The sequence below is a fragment of the Lithobates pipiens genome, unplaced genomic scaffold, assembly GCF_037356315.1.
Source record: "Lithobates pipiens isolate NorthernLeopardFrog02 unplaced genomic scaffold, aLitPip1_a1.2 Scaffold_23, whole genome shotgun sequence".
Taxonomy (NCBI): Eukaryota; Metazoa; Chordata; class Amphibia; order Anura; family Ranidae; genus Lithobates; species Lithobates pipiens.
In genome coordinates, this window is record NW_027507785.1 from 21,268,365 (window position 1) to 21,292,206 (window position 23,842).

Sequence of the window (23,842 nt, forward strand, 5' to 3'; positions counted from 1 at the left end):
TGACAGACTCGAGTCAGGAAAAGCCGATCAAAAGCTCATCCTGTTTACACTGTGATCAGCTGTGATTGGACACGGCTGATCATGTTGTATAGTCTCCGTTGGAGACTCTTTACCAAGATTGGTGTAGCGGTGTGTCAGACTGGCACACCGCACCACCGATCACCGCTATGCGTGCCCTCACGGGCATGTGGCGGCTGTTATCCTGCTGGACGTGATATGACGTCCGGTCAGAATATTGAAACCACTGTGCCTCCGTCATTTTGCTATATAGTGGGCGGCAAGTGGTTAAGCACCTGATTAGAGCCATAGGGTGGACTCGGAGTGCAGAGCGTTGCGCTCGGAGCACACCCAGGTGTGTTAGAAAAGCGAATATTAATTTGCCTTTCTAACACTGAACCACCTCTCCACCAATCAGGAAGCACAGGTCTAATACTCCTTTCCCGATTTGGCTGAAAGGTCAGGAGATCCTATTGGACACCTAGGAGGAGGGGAGGAGACGCACACGGCGGAAGCCGCCATGATCTCAGGAGAATGGATAGAGAAAGGAAAACTCTGGACAGCCGCACTCCGGATCGAATCTGAAGTAGGTTGTGCCTTTATTTTTCAAGTAAAAAATCACCACATCACACGAACCACAGCAAAAAAGAGAATATGGAACAACGGAAGGCGCCATGATCTCAGGAGAAAAGAGGTAACAGGAGACACTGCCAGATGCCCACTGCAGCCTGATTCCGTGCCCGCCGCCAATGGGCTAAGTGCGGGGCAACTGGCAGACAGTGGGGGGGGGGGGGGGGGTTTGAGGAGCCTTGGGGAGGAGGTTGTTTGCCAAATATATGTGTGTTAGAACCTCGTGAGCTGCTTTGTAAACAAACAAAAAGCTGCCAGCACTCCCCACACTTCCTATTTATGTGATAATGTAAAAACAAATGAGTGCGGCGCTGAGCGGACATAAAATTATCGATGAATGCAATCTGTGACCCTCCTGTACAATCTATCAGTCCTACGTAAAGTGCAAGTGCTTAAAGCTTAACTGAAAATGTAAATTCCCAATCATAAACAAAAAACGTAAATGAATAAATACAGTGATATAGATAAGTGTGAACAATTGATGCAATAATTAAACAATAATCTTATAAACAATTATTAAATGACAAATAGTCCAATCTGTGGTGAATATGGACAATATGATATTCCGCTGTATAGTGAATAAAGGTGCGACGCTATAGTATAGACCATGACACTTCACTTTGATCCACCTCTGTGCCGCCTAACAGCGCCCATCAGTGCCCATCAGTGCCGCCTCATCAGCGGAGGAGAAAAATGACTTTAAATTTATAACACAAACCAAGAAAAACTTTTTATTTTTCCAAATTTTTTTTGTCTTTTTTTTTTTTCATTTGTTAAGCAAAAAATAAAACCCCCAGTGGTGATTAAATAAAGAAAGCTTTATTTGTGTGAACAAATAAAAAAAAAAAAAAATTTCATACGGGTACAATCTGGAATTGTCATTGAAAGTGTGAGAGCGCTGAAAGCTGAAAAGTGTCCCTGGCAGGGAAGGGGGTGAAAGTGCCCGGTATTGAAGTGATGGTGATGACTTGCAATGTGACAGATTTGGTGCTTCTGTTCTAATCACAATTTAACTTGCTTCCATTGCCTCGTGTGTTCCAGTGGCAGCAATTGGTCACCCCAGTGGGCTGAGCGGGGAAAAAAAACAAAAAAAAACTGAGCAGCTCAAGAGGAGAAGCTGTACTAACGATCCAATGTTAGTACAGCAATTTCCACACTGAGCTATTGTGTCCTCCCCCAACACATTGGTCAGCACTAACAGTCATTGGCTCTTGCTGCTGTCAATCAAATCCAACGAGGAGGGGGCAGGGCTAAGCCACACAGTGGCCCGGTTAGGGATTGAGCCGGTGTCTTGTCTAATAACGTCCTCCATCGGATAGTGTCCGCTGTGTACTGCGCATGCGCAGTACACAGCAACACAGATTCCGAAAATTGCAGAGGATGAACGGTGCCTGCGCCGTGAGTCCAGGTTCTAGCCCCACTATCCAAGTGGATATAGAGTAGGAATAAAAAAGAGCCGAGCGCAGCGAGGCCAAGCCCAAAGTGTGGCGAGCGAAGCTCACCCGCGAGGGGCCCTTTAATACTCACAACCCTATGTCCGCTTGGATGGTGGGGCTACCACCTCCACTCACGGCGCAGGCGCCGTTCAGCTTCGGAAGTTTTCCGAAGCTTCGTCTGCTCCGTACTGCGCATGCGCAGTGCGGGGCGGACGCTATATGATGGCCGGACACTATACGGCAGAACACCGGCAGGTGTGCCCCCCATAGCAAGTCTCCTATGGGGGGGTAGACAGAGAAGAGGAAGCGCCAAGATCGCTGGTGGGGGACCCCAGAAGAAGAGGTTTGTCTGAAATGTAATCCATGCTCAGATTGCTTTTCAGAGCTGTTTGATGGGTGGTAAGGAGGCGATGAGATGCCTCCTCACCCTCTGTTTTAATCCCATAATTGCCACACAAACACACCACAACCTCATGCATTGCACGCAGTTGCATCACTCCCCCATTCATTCATTCGGGTTACATCCGGCACGCTTGCTGCCTGCCGATCGTGATATGTTGGATAGCTTTTGCCACAAACACAAAGCATTATGACTGCGGGATGTGAACACCTCCCCATCCACTGCCATTGCATCCTGAGTGGGGGGGGGGGGGGGGGGGGGGGGGTCGCTAAAAATGCAGCCTCCCTTTAACACCCCCAACTGCAAAGCTATATGAACCTTAAAGGGTTTGTAAACCCTCAATTTTTTTTTTTTTTTTTTTTTTAACCACTACAATACCGGGCACTTTCACCCCCTTCCTTCCCAGCCCAATTTTCGGTTTTCAGCGCTCTCGCAATTTCAATGACAATTGCGCGGTCATGCTACACTTTACCCAAATGAAATTTGTATCATTTTGTTTGCACAAATAGAGCTTTCTTTTGGTGGTATTTATTCACCACTCCGTTTTTTATCTTTTGCGATATAAGCGGAAAAAAAAGAGCGGAAATTTTGAAAAAAAAAAATATTTTCTTCTTTCTATTTTAAAAGAAATCCAATAAAATCAAATTTTGTCATAAATTTAATCCAAAATGTATTCTGCTACATGTCTTTTGTAAAAAAAAAAAAAATTGGTTAAGTGTATATAAGTGCATATGCGGACATATATACACAAATGATCATGTACATATGTGTGCAGGTGATCACGGACATATGTGTGCAGATAATCATTGGGATATGTGATTTTAGTGGGACATATGTGGGGACATGTGTTTTTATTATTGGGGACATGTGTGGTGTGTTTTCACTAGACTGATAATGAGTGAGTATGAGCTGTTTTTTTACAGCTTTTTAATCACTGATCACCAGCCGGCTGCAGCGATCTGCTCTCCTCTCCTCAGCGACGACTTCCGTGTGAGGAGAGGAGAGCCGATTGCCTAGCAACCGGCTGTTTGTTTACATCACATGACGGCCGTGATTGGACACGGCCGTCATGTGATCAGGAGGGCCAATCGCAGAGCCCTCCTGCCGATCCGGGATGCGCCGTGTCCAGGTGACACGAGCGCATCAGGATCGCGCCGCTGTGCGGGCACACACGATCCCCCTACTTCTGAAGGACGTTCAGGAACGTCCACTCAGAAGTAGAGAGCTCCCACCCGGCCGTACATGTACATTGGCCGGGTGGGAAATAGTTAAATAAAAACAGATATGCCTATACTTACCTGCTCTGTGCAGCGCTTTTGCACAGAGCAGCCCCAATCCTCTTCTGCTGGGGCATCAGGCCTTTCCCCATCGGGTGTCCCCAAGAAAAGCTACTTTCCATGGGGGGGTCACAGCACCCATGTGTGCTCGCTCCTGAGTCCCACTGCTGGGTCCATTGACACAGACAGCAGGACTCGCCCCCTGGCCACTGTGTCACAGTTTTTTGCCAATGGCTCCTGCTGCTATCAATCTGTCTGATGAGGAGCATGAGAGCAGCTGTGCTCATGCACATCGCTGGATCGGATCAGGCACAGGTAAGGAAGAAAAGGAATGGGGGGGGGGGGGGGGGCGACTAGGGGGCACTGTGGCACAGACAGTTTTTAAACCTTAAGACTTTACAACCACTTTAAGATTAATTAAAGCTCACACATCAGGGTGAAGTCTCACTTTAGGTGTTCTTACACACGTGTGCCAAAAGCAGCATGTTTTACAGCATTCAGGTTTGTTTGTTTTTTTCCAATTCTGAATGCAGCCTATTGCTTTCAATGGGACTGTACACACAAGTGCATGATTATTAGTACAATAGAGCTGCATTTACATCAGTAACAAAGCACAAGAAATATGTAAATGTCCAGTATTATACATGTAAATCACGCCTAGCATTCTGGGAGCAAGAACGTTTACAGTTTTAACAGTAAACACACCACACATGAATAAACATATTACACATAACAGCAGGAGACCCGAGCATCAGGTTGGTTGTTTTGCGCTGATTAATCATCTGCTTTGAGTCCGAGTGGGTTGAAGCTGTCAATGTTAGTTTGGGCACAGAGGCCCCAAATCTGTATCCAGGTCCTCTAGTTCTCAGTGTGTTTTTTGGGGCGAGACAGACTTGAATCCATCTGAAGTAAAACTACATAGTACGTGAGGTTGAAAAAAGACACAAGGCCAACCTATGTGTGTGATTAGGTGTCAGTATTACATTGTATATCTCTGTATGTTGCAGTTGTTCAGGTGCTTATCTAATAGTTTCTTGAAACTATTAATACCCCCCCACTGAGAAAACCGCCTGTGGAAGGGAATTCCACATCCTTGCCGCTCTTACAGTAAAGAACCCTCTACATAGTTTAAGGTTAAACCTCTTTTCTTCTAATTTTAAGAAGTGGCCGCTTGTCTTATTAAACTCCCTTCCACAAAAAAAAGTTTTATCCCTATTGTGGGGTCACCAGTACGGTATTTGTATATTGAAATCATATCCCCTCTCAAGTGTCTCTTCTCCAGAGAGAATAAGTTCAGTACTCACAACTAATATCCTCCAGACCCTTTATTAGCTTTGTTGCCCTTCTTTGTAGTCGCTCCATTTCCAGTACATCCTTCCTGAGGACTGGTACACAGAACTGGACAGGATACTCCAGGTGCGGCTGGACCAGAGTCTTGTAGAGCAGGAGAATTATTGTTTTATCTCTGGAGTTGATCCCCTTTTAATGCCAATATTCTGTTTGCTTTGTTAGCAGCAGCTTGGTATTGCATGCCATTGCTGAGCCTATCATCTACTAGGATCCCCAGGTCCTTTTCCATCCTAGATTCACCCAGAGGTGTCCCCCCAGTGTATAGATTGCATTCATATTTTTTTGCCACCCAAATGCATTATTTTACATCTTTTCACATTAAAACTTAATTTGCCATGTAGTTGCCCACCCCATTCATTTGTTCAGATCTCCTTGCAAGGTTTCCACATTCTGAGGCGAAGAACTACTCCAAAAGGTCCCCCGGGCACACACACCTCCCAAAAAGTAGAGACCCTCAAACACCAGTCAGTATGCAAGAAGCTAGACTGCAATCCCCTCCAAAAGCCCCTATCGGGTCAATCATAGAGCCTAAGGCTTTAGGCATACAGACTTCTTAAAATACTCAATGCTGGATCTCCGAGGAGCTGGCAGAAAAAGTGTTAAAAAAAAAAAAGGGTTGGCACAAAAGCACACTTTCTACGAGTCTAGTGTTTAGAAACGCAAGCATGAAAACTCATTCTATTGGCTAGATGCTCATTTATTCTGACCACTGGAATTTACACATGCAAGTTATGTAGGTAATATAGGTACCTAAATGTGATCACAAGGACACATTGTCTGAACTAGCGGTGTTTAGTGGCATATATTTAAAAAAAAAAAAAACTACCTCTTCATGGTCTCTTTAGCCATGTACACAAAGCCATGTTGAGAGTGGTAAATCTGATGGCACTGGAACCGAAGGAACATCAAGCAGGTAGGCTTTTATCGTAGGAGTGCCATGCACTTCTGCAATAAAATGCCCCTACCTGCCATCCTCTCCAGCACTCTATAGGGCCAGTCTCAGTGCTGTGACATCATCCCCTACCAGCCAATGGAGGGGCGCTAAGATGCCAGTGGACAGGTATGTTTTCACCCTTTAAGCGATTTAGTACTCAAAAATTTATCAATACTATACTAAAGTGTCCCTATGGTGGCATCTGATTATAGGGTCAGCTTCTGTGCATCTTTCAATCTAAAAACCAAAAGCAACAGGAGTCTATTGTAGCCAAATCTAGCTGCTGAACATTACCACGTTCATTTGATATATCAGTCCATATAATCAGAGCTCATATTAAGCCTTGATGACGGGGGCAATATGTAGCCCCCAAACAGGTATGGCTTTAAACCTAAAAAGTGCCACAGAGGTTTAAAGTCTAAAGCCTTGTACACAAGATTGGATTGTTGGCCGACAAAACCATGGAATCTTGTCCAAAGGGTGTTGGCTCAAACTTGCTTGCATACACACGGTCACACAAATGTTGGCCAACAATTAAAATGTAGTGACTTACTACATAGTAAGTTAGCTCTTTAGCGCCACCCTTTGGGCTCCTTCTGCTAATTTCATGTTAGTAGAAGTTTGAGTGTTGATTTGCGGTTCTCTTTTTAAATTTGCCTTTAGCACTTTTGAGTTAGTTTCTGAACAGCCATTCGTCAGACATGTTGTGGAAGCAGAGATAACATGTTATTTATTGTTGGCCTTGGAGTTAGAACTTAACCAAAAATAAATCAAAGCAATATTAGCCGATAGCATGTCCAATTGTGTGCGTTTTTTTTTAAATGTACAATAGTAAAGTAAAAATTTGAAAATTTGTTTGCAATAACTCCATCAGTATCACCAGCTTCATTATCCCATCAAAAGATATTTGTGCACTGCATTTGGAGATTTCATAATTTGCCACATCACAAATGTTAATGCTCCATTACGAGCGCTAGTTTACTAGGCAGACCACTTCTGGCTCGTCCTTGCCTATGAGCATGCGTGCAAAAGTCCACCACACATTTGTTGCCAGAAAATTTGAAAACATGCTAGCCAACGTTTGTTGGCAGAAAGTCTGCCAGTTGTCTAATGGAGCATACACACGGTTGGATTTTCCGCCAACAGCCTGACATCCAACATTTCCCATTGGAAAGTTGGATTGTGGGTACAGGGTTAAAAAAAAACCAAAAAAAAAAAAAACCGTAATTTTGGATAACGTAGAGAGAATTAGAACCCCTGTCAGTTTTTATTGCCCTGTGCCCCTATTAAGGGTGAATCTTCCTCATTTGTCCCGCTTGCCATCATTTAAAGTGAACGTAAAACCCAAATTTCAGGTTGTTCCCAGAAAATATAGAGGTGAAGTCTTCCTATTGGGACATTAGTTCTGTTAGCGTGTAATACACCTATGCAAAGATGTTGTAGCTTGTCAAAGCCACTCCTGTGCTAATGAGTGCCAGGAAGATACCAATTTCTCTCAAACCAATGGCCTGAAATAGGAGGGGGGGAGAAACACCCCTAAAATGTTAAGACTCAGACTCTTCCTACACCTTAAGATAAAAAAATTCATATCTCAATTCCACAAGTTGAGAAATTTGCACCCTCAGCCATTTGGGTTGAAACATTAAACACCTTTGCAGACGTCCTGACACCAAGGGATGGGTTATGCAACTACAACAGGGTGGTTCTACAACTCCCATCCTTGGCTTGGACAAAATGTTTACACATTCCATGGTGATTGGAATAAGGCGTCTTTGCTGAGTGTATAAATGCTGGGGTACCTTCCTGGCACTCAATAGAACCAAAGAGGTTTGGAGAAGCTCTGGAATTTCTTTAACAATTCCAGTTGAATGATCAACTACTGATGTTCCACAACCTTTAAATGAGAGCCTCCAGACTTAAAAGCAACCTTTAGACCTCTGAAAGTTAGGCGTGACCATAACACATCGACTCATCACCATGCCCCCTGCCTGCCAGGTGGAGTTTGGGCAGCTGCCAATTGCAGCCACACACCCCTGGGGACCCCCTGCCATGTATTCCAGGCTCTGCTTGCCCATCTGCAGGCCTGGGACCAACATGGCAGGTGAAGGGGGATGGAAAACAATGGACATGGCTGCTCTACTCCTTGTGACCCAGAAAGCAGCCTGTATGTCACTTCTGGGACAGCCTGTGTCTCTGGTTAGCATAGTTGGGAAGGGATCAATTGCAATATATCCAGTGGAGCCCAGAGGAGATATAAGGTGGGGGGGAGGGGTCTTAGACGCTGCATGTCTCATTAAAGAGAACCTGTCACCCGAAAAAAAAAAAAAAAAAAAAAAATAAAAAAAAAAAAAACACAACTACCACATAGACTGTCACCCTAGGTCTGGAGTAGGCAACCTTGGCCCTCCAGCTGTCCTGTGAGACAAAGACCCTGACAATCACGACTGCTAGAGAGGCATAATGAGATTTAGTTTCACCACAGCTGGAGTGCTGAGGTTGCCTACCCTTGCCCTAGTCGATGGGAAAAGATAAGTTAGGGGCACCTACACATTAGAGAACACTGCACCCACCAGAGAGCAATATTAGCACCAAACCTCTGCAACACTAAAAATGATGACCTATAAAGTGTCACTTATGGAAAATTTAAGTTTTGACATGCTATATCTAATTTCATTTGTGTGGAAAAAAAAAAAAAAAAAAAAAAAAAAAAACACACTTTTACTGAAGTTTTGCATTAGACTTTTTTCCTTTGTAAAGTTAAAAAATGCAAAAAACTTCAGGGAAAATAAATAAAACACCCCACACACAGACACAGTCTCCGGACTTTATTGAAAATCATGCAGTCTTCCATACAAAAGAACATGGTACAGAACATTAAAAAAAAAATTACACCAAGTCATTTGGTCTGTCAGAGAAGGTTAATAGAATTGAATTCACTTTACAGAGAGACAAGCGTCACATCCCCTTGCGGTTCTCAGCCCACATGAGGAAGGTGACTCAAGTCTGACGTACTCAGCAGTTTCAGGAATGTGAAGTCAGCACACGAACCATGAAAAAGCAGAAATTGGTTCACCAATCATGTGACTTTCAGAAATAGAAAAATCAAACAGAAACCCCAAAGTGGAAACTGATATGCCAAATTGAAAGCCATTTGTACTGCAAAGTGATTTACAGACGTCACCTACACAGGGTGTACCCATCATGCCGGGTGTGCAGTGGTTACAGTTTTTACTTTTTTTATTTTGTTTTTTTATATTTCGAAAAGGCCAACTTCTACACCACAGTACCAATGTAGACTGAATGTTTAAAATTACATTGGCAATATTAAAATTTTAGCAAGCCGTAAAAGAGCTACAATTTGTATTGCCTTTGAGTAGATCTCTAGTCTGCGAGTGAAGAGTTTGTTCCAAATGGTAGACCGTTTGTCTTCTCGAAAGAGGTTTGAAACAAGATGGCTGCTGTATAGCCAAGGTGACAATCTCTTAAGATGGAACAAGCAGACTTAAGCAGGAGCACAATGCCAGACAAAGCTTTTCCTCTTTGGATAGCATTAGGAAGGGTTAAAAACATCCATCAGGTATTAAAATACTGGCCAAGTAGCCCAGAAGAGGCTTTTAACTTGACATTAGACAGGAAGGGGAATCTGCTGGAAAAACCCAAGGTTCCCACCAAAAAAAAAAGTTTAACTGGCATCTACCTCAACTGATCTGAGAGCAAGAAAGTAGTCCTGGACGGCCGCACACCTTTATTCAAGATAAAAAAAAAAAAAAAAAAAAAAAAAAGTGCCAAAAGAGTCCATACTGTACAAAAAAAGGGGCAGACAGCTAATGAGTTTCACACTGGGTCGGTGCTTAGTCATAGCTGTGACCAAGCACCAACCCATGGTGTGAAATGGGTCAGCGGTCTGCCCTTTTGTATAGTATGGACTGACTTGCCTTTTTTTAAACCAAAGTGTTGTATTGGTGTGCGGCCATCCAGGACTACTTTCTTGCTCCGATTCACTGCAGAGCCTTCCCCTGTGTACCTCACTGGGGTGTGTTTTCAATGGAGGAGCTCTTGTCTGGAAGCAGCAACCTTTAGTCTAAAATCTGGACTATACCTCAACTGGTCTGATAGATGCAATGGACAGGATTTTAGGATCCTCCAAACAGGGCCATATACAGCTATCCTAGGGGGTTCTAATCCTTCCTTGCTATTCAAAAACCAAAGTTTTTGCTGGCATTGGGCTTTACTAGCTACCAATAGCTCATTATAGCTGTCAAAAGATTGAACGGCATCCAGTTAACTACCATGCTAAAAGTATTTCTTTAAAATAAGGTGCAGTAACTTTAAACTTGAAGAGCTTTAACAAAAAGTAAGTCTAATCCATAGAAGACATCTGGCACAGCAGCTGCTGGAAGAATGGATATCTGGTGCCAAATGTCCACTATTGGATGCAAAATTATCCATACAAAATTTTTTAAAAGTGGTCACTTCTTTAGAAAGGAGGAGATCACAAACGTGGGGATTGGACAGATAAGAAAAAAAAAGTCTAACAAGAGGTATAGACACCTAAGATTTAAAAAGAGTAGGGGCAGAGTGTGCCATCATGATCAGAAAGGAGCCTCCCAGGAGACTCGAGCAGACATCATGGCTCTCTTCAGCTGTTCATATGTGACGAACATAACGATGTTCCAGGATCCCAGCCTCAGGAAAGATGGCATGAACCTGTGGGCACAGAGGAGTAAAATCAGTACCTGGCAGGACATGAACACAAGCATGGAGGAACCAGTCTGACATTCTAGAGAACATGTCTCAGATGTGTCCAGAATGGACTTTAATGGTGGCCCTGCCGGCATGCATCAAGTAATTGGGTTCTATACAACCCGACAGGGCCCACTGAGCCTCATGGCCCTAGTTCTGGTCCGGATGACCCATTGGAGCCTAGACCAGGACAATGCCAGTACCCACATTTGAAACTGGGAAGCTACCTTTTTTTCTAAAGTCAGTAGCCACCATTATTCCTCATGAATTTTAAAGTAAATCATGCTACCATTTTACCTCCCAAAAAAAAAAAAAAAAAAAAAAAAAAAAAAAAAAAAAAAAAAGCAGTGTGCCCAGTTGTCATGAGGACATTGGTGAGGACATACAGCGTGAATACCCACATACCAGACCCCAGCACTGAATCACCAAGTGACTTTCCCTGAACTAGCATGGCTTAACAGTACACTTTCAGGGGCCAATTGAAGCTTGGTGAATCCATGCTAGGTGGTAATGACCTGATAAGTTTGTTAGTTACCATTGCCAAATGTAAAAATGCTGGTAGACTAGGTGCAATGTGACCTGAAGGCAGCAAATAGGTTAGTCTCTAGGTTGGTCCTCCGTTCCCCCACTTGTTTACTCTAGGCTGGTTCCAAGTCTAGTCAGACAACCATGTTTTTAGCATTACCAAAAGCCAGCAACAGTGGCATTATCAAAGGGGCATTCAGGGGAATCAATTTACTTAGTTACAATACAGCTTGGATGCAAAGACTATCAGCAGGGCAACTATGGAGCTTTGTGGCATGTGGGTGGTGTGGTTGGTATTAAGTGAAAGATCTTAAACTCACCCTTTGTAGAAAGCCAATGGTCCTTCCTTCTGGAACATGGTTAAGGCACAGTTCAGAGCACTCCGATACTGCCCCTTGGCAGAGTTCATGTATCTTGTCTTCACTACATCGACAGGGGAGGCGATCACCGTGGTGCAGAAGCCAGCTCCAAACGCAGAGGTGACGTGACACGGGAGGTTATCTGCAAGAACACCACAAGATTAGGATTGCATAGGACAGGGCTCAAAATTTCAAGTCCTGAGCTACTAGCCAGGCCTCAAGGGTTACCCGCCACCAGTTGCCCAGCCCAACCCCTACCCGCCCTCAAATTCTCTCATGAAATTACACTTTAATGTTTTATGCAATTAAGATATATTAAAAATATTAACTTTATCTGTGCCCACCATGTGCAGCCTACCTGTGGAGGGGAAAAAGAGCCGAGCTTGGATGATTAGAGCAGGGAACATCACAGCTTTGCGTTTCCCCCCCCCACAGTGTGCCATCATACAAGCCCCTCCCCTTGTCTGAGGAAATTTGCTAGACAGATCACCCATCCAATCCTAGGATGGCTGGCATGTATTAAAGCCCTGGAGAAGGGGAGGGGCTTATGTGACAGCACATGACGGGGGAATACACTACTATTGAAACAAAGATATGTTCCCTGCGCTGATCCAATGGCGGCTCTTCCCCTCTGATCTGTGCTCACCCCCAGGAAGCCCTTCACCAGCCCTCAAAAGTCACTTGCAAAATGCGAGTAATTTTTGAGGACTGGCATAGGAAGCCATGCTAGTTTATTAAAAGCCTCATGATTCCTATCTTGCCAATAAAGTGGACCCTGATGTTTAACAGAACCATTTTGGAGGTTGCCATATTGTTGCTGCATGGGGATGAAGGTAAATCTGGCTGCCATGGGCACATTTTGTCTAGGCATTTCGAGGGGACATTAAGGGCCAGTTCACACCAGAAATCCCTACTGAATGCAAGGCTGCTGGAATGTTCTGCGTGACAGTAATGTGCTTATTCTGGTGACAGTGCAATAATGGTTTCACTATGGCAGTGTTGTGACAGTACTTTCAACACCAAGACAAACCAACCATTTAGAAGCCAAGCATTTCTCATTATCTATACATTGGTTCTGTGCAGGCAAAAATCCAACAGTTCAGCCCCACCACACCTGGTGAGCAAGCCCCAAGATGTGCACAGGATCAAATTGATACCTTAATTGCCAACATAAAAGTGTATATCAACCTGGCATGCAGCTATCAGACACTTAAGCTGTGTGTACCTAACCTTGAACCTTTCAGTTGGTCCCTTTTGTTTGTTAAATATACCATTGAAAGTAAGCGGTTTCATTTTGGCAACTACGGTACCTTTGCACAATTAGGATTTCAGGCTCTTATGGTTATTGCCAAGGTATTAGTTATGCTTTCAACCCAATGGAGGACTTGCCAAGTGAAACCTCCTAAGCTAGCTTTACACCAACTGAAGTGTTCAGTTCAGCAGGGGCTAGCTTAATGTCCTTTAGTATGCGAGATCCCCCGCTTGACAAAAGTAGAAGGTTTGATTGTTAAAAGGGACATGGAAAATTCTTTAAAGCCACCTTGTTTGTGGATGGAGTAGTCTGTTCAGCCTGCTGGATGAAGGAAAACTGTATGGCCAGCTTAACCCTCTGGCAGCCATACTGGATACTCTAGTAGCGGTTCTTTAAAATTTTGGAAGGGAAGCCAGTTGTGATGGCTGTGGAGGGTAAATATCCAGAAACTCACCACTCATAAGGTTGTACGAAAGGAGGGCATCTTTGATGAGGTCATAAGTGACCAACTCTGTACAGTTCACAAGGGCATTGCGGGTGATGTTTGGGGCGGTACCTGTGGAAAAAAAAAATTGCATGTTAGGATTCAATTTAAAGGATATACTGTCTAATGGCAGAGATTTTGTTTTAAATAAAACCTGTGTCTGATTCTGCTTTTACCAGAATGTTGTTTGCAAAGCTCATGGTGGCAAGTTTGTAGTTTAATACAGTTCAGCTAGGTGCAGGGATATCCAATTAGAGGACCTCCAGCTGTTGCAAAACTGCAAGTCCCATCATGGTTCTGCCTCTGGGTGTCATGCTTGTGGCTGTCAGTCTTGCTATTCCTCATGGGACTTGTAGTTCTGCAACAGCTGGAGGTCCACCAATTGCATAACCCTGAGCTAGGGTCAAATGTGGGTTTTTATTTTCACTTTGAAACATGGGGGGTCACCTTATAGGCAAAAGGAGACAGAGCTTTAACTGGCCATATCCTTTATTGGAGAGAGCTCCATCAGCTTTTCCAAATGCAGTGTAAGCATATGCAGGATTCAGTGTGAACTGTGCTCAGCAACACGAAGCATGTGCATGCCACCGGTGTTATGAGCCATGAAGCATTACAGGAGCCACTTTCTTACCCCACAGGAAAAGCTACAAGTAGTTCAGCGATAAGCTCAGGGTGTGTCAAAAACACTGAGCTGGTTAGACCAGCATCAGTTAGGAGTTTAAAGAAACAGGGCTATAAATACTGCTTCCCATAAACAGGAAGTCACATTTTTTAAAGTACAGAAGGCCACCAGATTTTAATAGGGCTACCAGTAAAGTCTCACACAGGCATTGAAAATTTGCCATTTGGTCACATTTAACGCTCCCCAAAATATGCCCTTCTAGATGTTATACATTTGGCCATCTTAAAGCCCAACCCCAGCAAAAGTTAGTGGCTGAGTGAAGAGCCATCTGCATCACTGCTCCCATTTAGAACATTTCCCCTTTACTTACTGTCCGTCCTGACACCAGATCTCTTTTGGTTATGTAGTTTAAACTTACCACAAATTCAGTCTTAGATGAACTGGCAATATTTCAAGCTTTGCAGCTTGGGATCTATGGGTAGACTTTGTTCTATATACCCCCTTACTTATCCCATCTCTAATAGCCAACTTGGCCCCCCTTTGATAATGGTAATCATTTGGAAGCATAGGCCTCTCTCTAAAGACATCTAACCGCAAGCATTCAGCGATGGAATAAAAAAGGAGCTTGACAAACCTTTCCAGAGGCCGCGCATGCCTTCTTCCTTAGCGATGGTCTTGTAGGCTTCCATTGTTCCTTTGTACCTCTTAGCACTGGAAGTGTTGGCCTGAGCCTGAAATCTCACTTTGACCACATCTGTGGGCTGGGCAATTGCAACCGCCATGGCTCCGGTGGTACAGCCAGCAAGCAGCCTGCTCCCAATTCCAACATCTGTAAGAAATCGATCAAGTAAGGACATTGACAACCCAATGCCACAAATATGGCCTGACAAGTAGATATTTTCTGAATTTGCCATGTCAACTCACTAATTGCAGATCAGGTATTTTTGTACATGCATTTTAAGGGAGCATGTACTGAAAACAGACCAAACAGTACATTGATTAAACAAAGATACTCTAAATTGCCAGAGTAGGTCATAAAACAATATAGAAGAGCTCCCATGCCCTTGATTCAAGGGGACCCCAGCCATGACTCTTCCCCCTTCCAACAGTATGCATGCTCAAATTCTCTCTAGTATGCAGCATTTCCCCCCTCACATATTTGCTGTACAAGCCTATAGTAGACTTATACTAAGATAAAATGTTAATTACCACTTTCAGGTCTCAATAGGGCAGCTGGATGTTGGGGGGGACCAAACCCCAACATGGCCAAAGGGGAGCCTTTTAGTTCTAGGGAGGGTTAGAAGAAATCAATGTCCCAGCCTCTAGACAGGTCCACCTGGGTGGTGGGGGGCAGCTCTTCAGTCCCATGTCTTTAATGCGAGCATAGCCACCTTTTATACTGGCCTCGATCATTTGAAAGCATAATCCTATCCCTAAAACCAAAATTCAGCTGTATGTTTAAGGCCAGGGAAATGGGTTTCCATGATGGACTTGCTTTAGGATGTATCCACTTACGTTCTGATCCCTTGGTGTAGAATTGCTTGACAGAATCATAAAGTCCAATACGGACGGACGCAAAGCTCATCTGTCGCTGGAGGCCTGCCACCAGCCCATTGTACAGGCTCCTGGGCCCTTCTGTCTTGACCATTGTGGAAATGGTCCCAAAGACTCCCTTGTACTGGGCAGTCTTAAAGTTGACAGAGGTCTTGCTCTCTCCTTGGATCTGTGCAAACAAAAAACATTTGTACCAGTGTAAATAGTTTGAATACATTTGGCTTTGAGTTCCTAAAGGACACCCAAAAGTTGAGCCCTCTAGATGAAATCTGGGGAGTGTGAGAAGCAGGGGGGGGGGTCTGACCCAGCCCCATCAAATAATGAGATCTCCCTGCCACAATTCTCAGCTCTGTTCTAGCATTTTCCTTACATTCGTCACTATATAAAAATACATACAAACCCAATAGGGATGCGAGTAACCCCTCATAATGGAGGCAGCAAGAGTCCAGAATGGAGAACTTCTATAAAAGGATGGTGGAAACCTTTATGATGGGCACAAGGTGTACAGACCCAGAAACTCCAAGCAGAGATAATGGGAACCCCTCCTAATTGGCACAGTAGGTGTGCATGAATAGTGGGAACCCCTTTTTTATGGGTACACCACAGCATAAGTCTCTCCAGTAGAGTCCCTGACAAATGTTAGTTTAACTTGCTAAACAATAACGTATTCGTTTTTGGCAGACTGACCCTTTAACAAGGCCAAGAGGCTTTAAGTGCAGCAACCCAGTTCAGGTTTACCGACATTACAGAACATTAATCCCAAATAGTTTCACAAACTAAATGTGCACAGTGATGTGTTGAATAATGTGCAGATGTTTGAACCATGTTTTTTGTTCTTTACTAACCTGCAAGCGGACTTTGGCAGTGTCCAGGGGGAAGGTGAACAGGTCAGCTATACAAGCTGCTGTGCCAGCACCAATGAATTTCACAGCCGCAGTGGGCGGGACATCTGTGGGTTTGAAGCCAACCATTTTGGAGGTGTTCTACTTTGATGTATAAACCCAAAAAAGACTGGAGTGTATGGGGGATTTGTAGTAGTGACAAGACAAACGAACTCTGCCCGCTGGAGTCTGGAAGAGAAAGAAAAAAAAATGTAAAGGCTTGTAGAGTTACATGGAGACCAGCACTGGAGTCAGTTTTCATAACATTAGAGTAGAAGGTGATGAACTCCTGTTATGTTACAAAGGTTTATTCCCTACAACACCATATTTGCTAACGTTTGTGATCTGCCACAACCCTAGAGGGGGGAGAAAAAAAAAAAAAAAAAAAAAAAAAATCGGGATTGTATTAGAGAATACAGGCCACACGTTCCAATCAGGTAGACCCTTATTCTTGGTAAAACTGAGATTTTGCAGAGTAGTATAAAGGACATGAAGAAATCTCTGAAGTAAGGGAGACACCAGTTGTCACCATCAATATAAAAATCCCACCAAAACACTTATAGAACTATAGGTATAATTTTTCATTTTGGATAGCACAAGGAAGGGTTATAACCCCTGACAATTTTTTTGAAATCCGAGTGCCATTGTAGAGATTTACCTCACCTTTCTGTCCCATCGCCAAACAGGAAGTGAGGAAATCCCTGTAAATTGAGGTTTTCAAAAAGTCCCCATTCCTTCAACTTCATTAGCTTAGATATGCACCAAAATGACAAATGTGGGTTAGCCCAGCTATAGCACCAACCCACATGCCAAATGCATTTTACATGCGTTCTGTTGTGCACCATTGCCCACATGCCACCTCTGTTTCACAAGGGGAAGGGAAAGTGGTAAAAAAAAAAATAAAAAAAAAAAAAAGCACGCTGAATGCCTATACTGTTTGGCACATTCAGCACACCTTTTTGAAGCATTGCAATTGAGTTTCATGGTGAACTGGCAAAGAATGTCCTACAATTGATGTGAGGCAACACCAACACAGGTGTATACGACCCCAACTACCTGCCAATGTTTTCATCCCCTAGTTAACATGGGTCAAATCTCTAAAATCATGTGAGGCCTCTGGTGTATCAAAGAGCTAGGATTCTACCACCAGTACTACAGTCCAGGCTGAGGCCTGCACAAAGGCCATTGTGTCCTGCTGGCCGGTTGCCATAGTTACAAAGTGAACAGCTGAGTCTCAGGTCTGTTGTAATAGGAGACCCTGGCCTTTTCAGGATGTGGACAGAGATAAGATCAGGATGTGTAGTGTCAGGATACAGATTAGAGAAAGCCTGCTATGAGGAACAAACCCACTAAGAGGAATAACAAACCTACTAACAAAGTTAAATTTTAATATAGACTTAGAAGATGGCTTCTCCCCCCCCGCTTTACAGCTCAGAAGCCAGCCGGACATTTGTCAGACCTCCAGCCAGCATAAACACCATGAATCAGGCGTTTAGTTTATAGAGGTGCTGCGTGCAGGCAGCTTATGCAAGTCAATGGAGATGCAGCTGCTAGTCCTCAAGTACGCCTGTGCGAACAAAGCCTAAGCATACACCCATGTTGAGGGACACTTGCTTGCATGGGCTGCACATGTGTTCTGTACACCCTCATTCATGTCAATTGGGATGCAGCAGCTGTACAGACAGAAGCAGCTCCTAATTTAGCAGCTGTGTGGGTCCCCAAACACTGTTCAGGGACCCACCCGACTTAAAATTGGAAGTAGCAGCTGTGTCTGCATGCAGTCCCATTCATATAAATTGGGGTGCAGTGGCTGCTCAGAGGGTGTACAAAACACCTGTGCATCCCAGGAAAGTAAAAACCATGGCACTCACAGGAGTTATGCCTTGTGTAAATGAGGCCTAATTTGACATATTTAGGCAAGGGGCTCTGAACACAGGCCGTGCATTTGTGGCTTCTTGCCTGCAAATCTGTTATAGCGGCTGTGTCCAAATAGACTTAAGGGCCGTGCTGTACATTTTTGTGCAATTCACATGCGGTGCGATTGGAGCCCATTAATTTGTAATGGGCTGAAATTGCAACTAAAGTGAAAAAATAAAAATAAAAGCCTACTGCAACCAGAGCATGTAGTATGCGCAATCTGGTGGGGGAAGAAAAAAATAAAAAATTGCGATTGGTGTCGTGTCATTAACTTACCAGGTTGCTACTGCACTTTCCAGCAATGCACAAGTGTTAACTTAGCTTTAACCTTTTGGCAGATTTCTGCACCAAGCGGCTGCATATTTGCATGCAATATTGCAAACACAGCTGTGCCGAGAGCAAGCCCCAGAACAGTTATCAGTAGCCAAAAGAAAGCTCCAGATCACTGCTTGCGATCAGAGCTTTCCGATCATGTGACATCCAATCACATGACCATAATTCCCTTTCAACCTTTTCGAAGGGCGCAAAAAAAAAAAAAAAAAAAAAAAAAAAAGTCCTGTGTCCATGGGAGGAACAGTGCGCCATTGTTGTGTCTGGCCTCCAGGCAAGTTTGGAGATGACTGTACTATGGTATATCTAGCTAAAAATGAAGATTAAGAAAGTGTTGCTCCAAAATTGCAGAGACTTGTGAAGGAGGCTCATCCTGGATCCACGCCAAGTCACTACTTCACAACCAGATGGCCGGCCAGGGACAATGATCAATGTTTATCTAACATCTTGGAGACAGAATGCCTCCATCTTCCCGGTGACCCCTCACCTACATTGAGCAGCCATGATAATGAGTCAGTCTGGTTATCTCCATGTATTAGAAACAGTGCTGAGGATACAATTACAAGGACACCGCTTTATGCAATAACCCATACAGAATTCTCTAGCCCAAGATAAGAGCAATATTAATGCACTTGTAAGTTAACGTCTGTCTTATTTGCACCAGTTTAATTTTCAGGACAAGTGTAAGGGGGTATCCCTTGTGGTACAAGGAGTACTGCTTGGACTTTAGAAGGGGATACACCCCAAAATCTTGTCTTGAAAATTAGTGCTCATATACACTGGTGGCAAACCTGGCCGCTCTAAAAAATAAATCCAGACGACTGGACCCCCAAACATGCCGACCATACCTTGCGTCTTCCAGCTGGAGTGGCGATGGTTTTGGAGATCAGGCTTCTCTAAAGGCGTCCCGACCGTCACACTTGCCACAAGCAGTGGGTGAAGGATACCCGTTATTTTCCATAGAAAAGTGGTGGGAAAGATTTTGTATAAACATAATACGTATCCTGGAAGACAAAAACAAGACTGGTCAGTGAGTGGTGATAAAAAGAAATATTGTGGCGGAATCAATCATTACAATAGACAACTTTCTGTTTAGCATATTCAGGAAACCCGCTCTTCAGACTGCTTCTTGTAACATTACTACACAGCAACATGCAAACTACATACATTGAATGGTATCCTCAAAGGAGAAGAAAAGCTGCCACTCCTAACATCTCCACAAAAAGCTAGTTGCCTGGCCACCATATTCAGCCAACAGCTTTAAACTTGGCACATCAGGCAATTGACAGAGCAGAAAAGAATGTGCCATCTCCAAAGTGTGCTTAGGCCAAATCACAAAGCTCTGTAGAGTACAGGCCTAGGAATGATTGTGTTGAAGTTACCCTGGAGCTGGAAAACCACACGTGTTTGTATGAGGAGTGTAGGCAGTTGATAGGTAGCAGTTGTACGGTTGAATTTATAAGGCCTTGGATTACGCTATAAGAGTCCTCTAACAGCTGACCACGTTACAAACCAAGATCTGTGCAAGCGTCTCGCTTTTCCAGCCACCATGTAGCAGAGAAGACCTGCCTTAATCCCAGTCATTTACATCAAAATTAGGTAGGCCCCCACTAAATAGAGAGATTGTGCAATCAGAAATGCTAAAAATTGGAAAATCTAAAGCCTTTCAAAAAGGTGTGCTGGTTCGATTTAAGCGAACAGTCAAACACATCTAGCCTTCAATAGTTTGAAGAAATTAGGACCTGGATTAAAATTCCTTTTGGTAGGCCAATATCATCAAGATAATCCGCAATTCTAAATTTGCACCCGTCAGACAGATCGTGAATGTAAACTGGTCATGCATCAGAATCCGATTCTCCTTTAGCTCCATTAACGACTAGGCATTACAGGAGCCTGTCTGATGGGACACAAATAATTTAGGGAGAGCTACTACAGTTTTCATAGAACAGATTGTACAATCAGATTGCAAAAATGGCCAGGTTTGGAGGAATGTGCATTAATTGAAATCCTGCACAGGGAGATTTCCAACCCAGCTGCAGGCCGACCCTTCTTTCCATGAAGACAACTGGACCAGTACTATGAGGTATGGGGCTACTTGGCAGTTTCTGGTACTCCGTCAGGACAGACCCATTTCTATGGTTGGGTGTGGTCTTTATACACCCCCCATAGATGCCTTTGAATACATTGAAAGAGGGGGCAAGGCACTTCATTCAATAAGGCATCAGTACCATCCATTGGCCTAGTACTGATCTCTCCTCAAACTGCCCACCCCCCCCCCCCCCCAAACAAAAAAGTAGGAGCCACACAAGTTAGAAAGAATAGGAAGGGGGGGGGGGCAGCAATAGTTAAATAGTGTTCAAATCCTTCATTATTTCAACAGGACGTGCCACATTAAAGGATTCTGAACGCTTGTGAATGGGTGGCACTTAACCAACATGGCAGATGGAAGACAAAGCCATAAAAGATTAATAGTACAAGACTAACTGGCACCATCCTCAGGATGGAACAGTCAGGAAAAGTGAACTCAACCTATGGGTCTAACTAAGTGTCCTTCAGCCAAGTGACAGTCAAAGCCAACTGAAAAGCAAACCAAGATCAGTTCAGAATTAGGAGCACCTCTATAGACAGCATAGCACTTGCACAATGTTCCAACGTGCCTACAGAGCGATACATGCAATTCCAACCCTCAACGTGTTCACAATCACCCACATGAGGTTTCTCAATGTCTGCTCATTGCAGGCAGGACTCATACCAGTGACTCATGGAAGCCGTCACATCTACATATTAATACAGCATAATGTCAGTCATCTTTAGTACCGGAACAATGATTAATGCCACAATGGGGCCTACACAAGACTTTAGTATTTTAATTAAACCCTTTTCACCAGAACGTCAAAACCACCAGCATTTCCCTGATCACCTACTACAGGACAGGAAGCCAAGCAAAAACTAAGACTTTAAACTGACATTGAAGACTTCAGCCATAAAGATACACCTTAAAGGGGAGTCCAGTTTTGTTTTTTGGCAATCACAGCCCAAATTCTATTAGAGAATTAACATGACACACACACACAGTGGGAAAATTGGATGAATAGCATCCGCATCCAATCAGGGTGACCCAGAGAGCAAGTCCGCTATGATTCGGGCCAAATTCACGCCACAGTTGGCCCCGTCCACCACACTGATCAACAAGTCTGCCACTTGGACTTGTCAAGGGAGCCAGGTGGAAGTTGGGTGGCCAAAATGTGCATGCAGGCACTGTGCGGGTATCCCAACAGCTGGTGCAAGAGTCATCTATTTGCACCCTTAGCATAGATGGAGGGATCAGTGATATTTCTTTCACTCAGGCTGCAGACCGAATAAAGGAACCCCACATGTGTATGGGCAGCATCACTCTGTGTGGGTTGGGAATGCATAGAAAAATTGTGCGCTTTCCTGGCATGGGCTACCCTTTAACCCACAGAGCAGTGCCATTCATTCCTAATGGCACATCTGTTAAAGGACAGCACATTCACCAATGGATCCCCATGCATCTGCTACAGCATGCATTTTCACACCAAAATGCATTGTGCTGCAACAAGATACAGTTCAGCACATGCAAGGAAGCCCATTGAAGTGAATGGTTGCCTCTATGCAGAGAAACACCTGCATGTTGTAAACTGCCTAAAGCTGGCCACACACACACACACACACACAATTTTCTGTTCAGATTTACCAAAACACCAATTAATTATAATAGGTCAAACCTTAACAGTTTCAATGCAATCAGGCAGGCCCTTGCACTACATGGTTTTATTACATCTAAAAAAGGAAAGCAGACAAAAGTTGTATAGCGTGTATGGGGGGACGACGCACTCTGGCAAAGACAAGCCACACACACTATGCAAGAGTTTCTTCAACCATGGCTGACCGCCCCCCCCCCCCCCCCCCCCATGTACAACCAGTCTGCCCATAGAGTGCTCAAAAGTCCGCCAGTTTCAGTTGAGCTGGCCAAATTTCAACCCACCTATGGCCAGATTTAAGCCTAGTAGTTGGGGCCACTGTACCAACAATTCAATGTTGGTACAGCAATCTTCTCTGCCATTTTGTTTTGGGGGGGGGGGGGGGGGAATTGGTCCTGCTTATTAAAGCAAGAGACACAAAAATATATAAAAAATAAATGCATTTATAAAAACCCACACCCCCCACAAAATACCATTAAAATGTAAAACTACTACAAAAGACAGACTCAATGGACCGCTTGGTCTTTTTCTGTCACCATCACACTTCTATGTTTCTTTGTGTGTAAAACACAACCAAACTCATAACCAGGAAGATTTTCTATATAGTAACAGCTTAAAAAACTAAAAATAAAACAAATAAGATCTCTATAAAAGTCTACATACAGCACAGAAGGCATTAGGGAGGTGGTAGGTACTTACCTTAAGGAAGATAAAAGGAATCAGATGGGGGAAATCCTTGGAGGGGGGTCAGATGGGTGAGAGGTGACCAGGCTGGGGGGAGGGGATATAAGTGCTATCTGTACTCAGAAGTCTGAGAAAGACTGAGACAGAGCAGAGCAGCCTGAGCCATTATATAGGCTGGGAGGGGTGGGGGAGGGGTTAGGCTCCCCTCCCCCCTCCCCCCATCCTATGTATCAGCACCCTCTCCCTCCCCCATCCCAGCTACAAGCAGGTGGCTCCATATCACACTGATGATGATGAAACTGTCATTTCCTCTAAAAGGTTACATTGTACAGTCATTTTGTACCGTACATTTTGTTGTGCTGACCCCATTTATTATACCGTACATTGTGTTGTGCTGACCCCCATTTATTATACCGTACATTGTGTTGTGCTGACCCCCATTTATTATACCGTACATTGTGTTGTGCGGACCCCCATTTAATATATCGTACATTGTGTTGTGCGGATCCCCCATTTATTATACCGTACATTGTGTTGTGCGGACCCCCATTTATTATACCGTACATTGTGTTGTGCGGACCCCCATTTAATATATCGTACATTGTGTTGTGCGGACCCCCATTTAATATATCGTACATTTTGTTGTGCGGACCCCCATTTAATATATCGTACATTGTGTTGTGCTGACCCCCATTTAATATATCGTACATTTTGTTGTGCGGACCCCCATTTAATATATCGTACA

The 23,842-nt window shown here is 44.0% G+C and overlaps 1 protein-coding gene across 1 annotated transcript; it reads right to left on the reverse strand.

Moving 5' to 3' along the window:
- Nucleotides 1-8,834: 8,834 nt before the first annotated feature.
- Nucleotides 8,835-23,266, reverse strand: UCP2 (uncoupling protein 2). Its single transcript, XM_077451272.1, has 8 exons — nt 23,113-23,266; nt 19,540-19,695; nt 16,409-16,633; nt 15,525-15,732; nt 14,644-14,838; nt 13,358-13,459; nt 11,613-11,793; nt 8,835-10,731 (listed from the first exon to the last, which is right to left on the reverse strand). The coding sequence occupies exons 3-8, from the start codon at nt 16,532-16,534 to the stop codon at nt 10,617-10,619; spliced, it is 927 nt and encodes a 308-aa protein (XP_077307398.1). The 5' UTR covers nt 16,535-16,633; nt 19,540-19,695; nt 23,113-23,266; the 3' UTR covers nt 8,835-10,616.
- Nucleotides 23,267-23,842: the final 576 nt, after the last annotated feature.